This window comes from Entamoeba dispar, genomic scaffold (genome assembly GCF_000209125.1).
Source record: "Entamoeba dispar SAW760 scf_1105229461325 genomic scaffold, whole genome shotgun sequence".
In the NCBI taxonomy this organism is placed as follows: Eukaryota; Evosea; order Mastigamoebida; family Endamoebidae; genus Entamoeba; species Entamoeba dispar.
In genome coordinates this window covers 1-1,984 of record NW_001854636.1, presented here as the reverse complement: position 1 = coordinate 1,984, position 1,984 = coordinate 1, and the positions used below count along the sequence as shown (strand labels likewise).

General features: G+C 18.5%; 2 protein-coding genes across 2 annotated transcripts, besides 8 other annotated features; both read left to right on the top strand.

The window, feature by feature from the left end:
* Positions 1–72: part of a microsatellite that runs on past the window's edge.
* Positions 1–127: part of a microsatellite that runs on past the window's edge.
* Positions 128–132: 5 nt separating this feature from the next.
* Positions 133–184: a microsatellite.
* Positions 185–250: a sequence feature (AT_rich).
* Positions 251–277: 27 nt separating this feature from the next.
* Positions 278–407: a microsatellite.
* Positions 370–1,044, top strand: EDI_027290 (uncharacterized protein; the record flags this gene model as incomplete). The annotated part of the gene is made up of 1 exon (XM_001738404.1): positions 370–1,044. One exon carries the CDS (start codon positions 370–372, stop codon positions 1,042–1,044), a length of 675 nt encoding a protein of 224 aa, XP_001738456.1.
* Positions 1,045–1,187: 143 nt separating this feature from the next.
* EDI_027280 (uncharacterized protein) lies at positions 1,188–1,592 on the top strand (the record flags this gene model as incomplete). The annotated part of the gene is made up of 1 exon (XM_001738403.1): positions 1,188–1,592. One exon carries the CDS (start codon positions 1,188–1,190, stop codon positions 1,590–1,592), a length of 405 nt encoding a protein of 134 aa, XP_001738455.1.
* Positions 1,593–1,647: 55 nt separating this feature from the next.
* Positions 1,648–1,800: a microsatellite.
* Positions 1,801–1,807: 7 nt separating this feature from the next.
* Positions 1,808–1,840: a microsatellite.
* A 30-nt stretch (positions 1,841–1,870) lies between these two features.
* Positions 1,871–1,984: a microsatellite.

The window sequence follows — 1,984 nt, the reverse complement described above, 5'->3', positions numbered from 1 at the left end:
TCTTCTTCTACTTCTTAATTTCATTTTTTTTATATCATTCTTTCTCTTCATTTCTATTCATTTCCTTTTTTTGTAGCGAATATTATTGTATTTATTATCTTTTATCATATTTTATTATTATATTATTAAATAAAAATAAAATATAAAATGAAATAATGAATAAAATATAAAATAAAATGAAATATTTAATAATTATAATTTATTAAAAATAAAAATAATTATCATTTTATTTTATTTCTTATTAATTAATGTTTTTCATAACAAATATCAATTAATAAAAATAGAATGATGATAAAGAATAAAAAAGAAGAAATTAAAATATAAAAATAAAAGAACTAATAAAAACAACTAATAAATAATAAAACAATAATGAAATTAGGATATAATGAAATAATGATAACATCAAAGTATTTTAATGATATTAATGATTTCATTAATTTAGAAATAGGAATTAAAAGATTTCAAGGAAATATTGAACGATTTCATTTTAATCCAATTCCATTAAATGAATATTCAAGAAAATTGTTTACTAATATTGAAACATTCCATGTTTATGAATATGATGATGAAATATTTAAAGATGGAAGAATATTTAAATATGTAATATGGTATTTAGTAAATTATTCAGAATATTTACAAGAGAAAGAACAAGGAAATATCTGTAAAAATATAGAATATACAAAAAAAGATAGAAAGAAATATGGAAATACAATACCATCAGAAGTTAAATCACTTGGATATGAATGTTTTATATACTGTTATTCATTAACAACAATTAATATACCATCCTCAATTAGTGTATTAGGAAAATGTTGTTTTTATAAATGTTCATCATTAACATCAATTAATATACCATCAACAATTAGTAAAATAGGAGATGGATGTTTTTATGGATGTTCATCATTAATATCAATTAATACACCAACACCAATTAATGAAATAGGAAGTAGATGTTTTGAATACTGTTCATCGTTAACGTCAATTAATATACCATCATCAGTTAAATCACTTGGATATCATTGTTTTATGGATGTTCATCATTAACATCAATTAATATACCATCATCAATTAATGAAATAGGAGATGATTGTTTTAATGGATGTTCATCATTAAAATCAATTAATATACCTTCATCAGTTATATCAATAGGATATTGGTGTTTTTATGAATGTTCATCATTAACATCTATGAATATAGATAATTTACAATTTATTAGTGAAGATAGAATATTTATGAATGAACCAGTACTAGTTAGTGTTCAAATACCAGAAAATCTACAAATAATCAATGGAAAGAATATTGAAAAGAAAGATATTAATAAATTTATTATTCCATCTTCAATTACTAAATTAGGAAATGCATGTTTTAATGGATGTTCATCATTAAAATCAATTAATATTCCATCATCAATAAGTAAAATAGGACATGGATGTTTTGATAGATGTTCATCATTAACATCATTTAATATACCATCTTCAATTACATCATTTGGACGTGGATGTTTTGAAGAATGTGGATGTGAAGATGAATTAATGAAAAATAAAACAATACCAAGTTATTGTTTTGAATCTGATGAAAGCTGGTCTGATTAAAATAAAAATACAATAAATGAAATACAATATAAATTGAAGTAGAAACAAATTATAATTGATTATCATTTATATTATTATTATTATTCTTTTCTTATTTATTCTTTTTGATATTATTCTTTTTTATTGTGTTAAAATATTTATTATTATTTATTGTATATGTTTATTATTTCTTATATCTTCTATTTTATCATATTTATTTATTATCTTTTATATCTTTATTATTATTTTATTATTTTTATTATTCTTATATTCTATATTTTATCTTATGATTTTCTATTATTAAATATAAATTAAATGAATTTGATATTATAGATAAATAAATATCAATTTTATTAATCTAATTGTATTTATATAATATAAATATCAATAAAATTAAATTATAAGTTAAATTA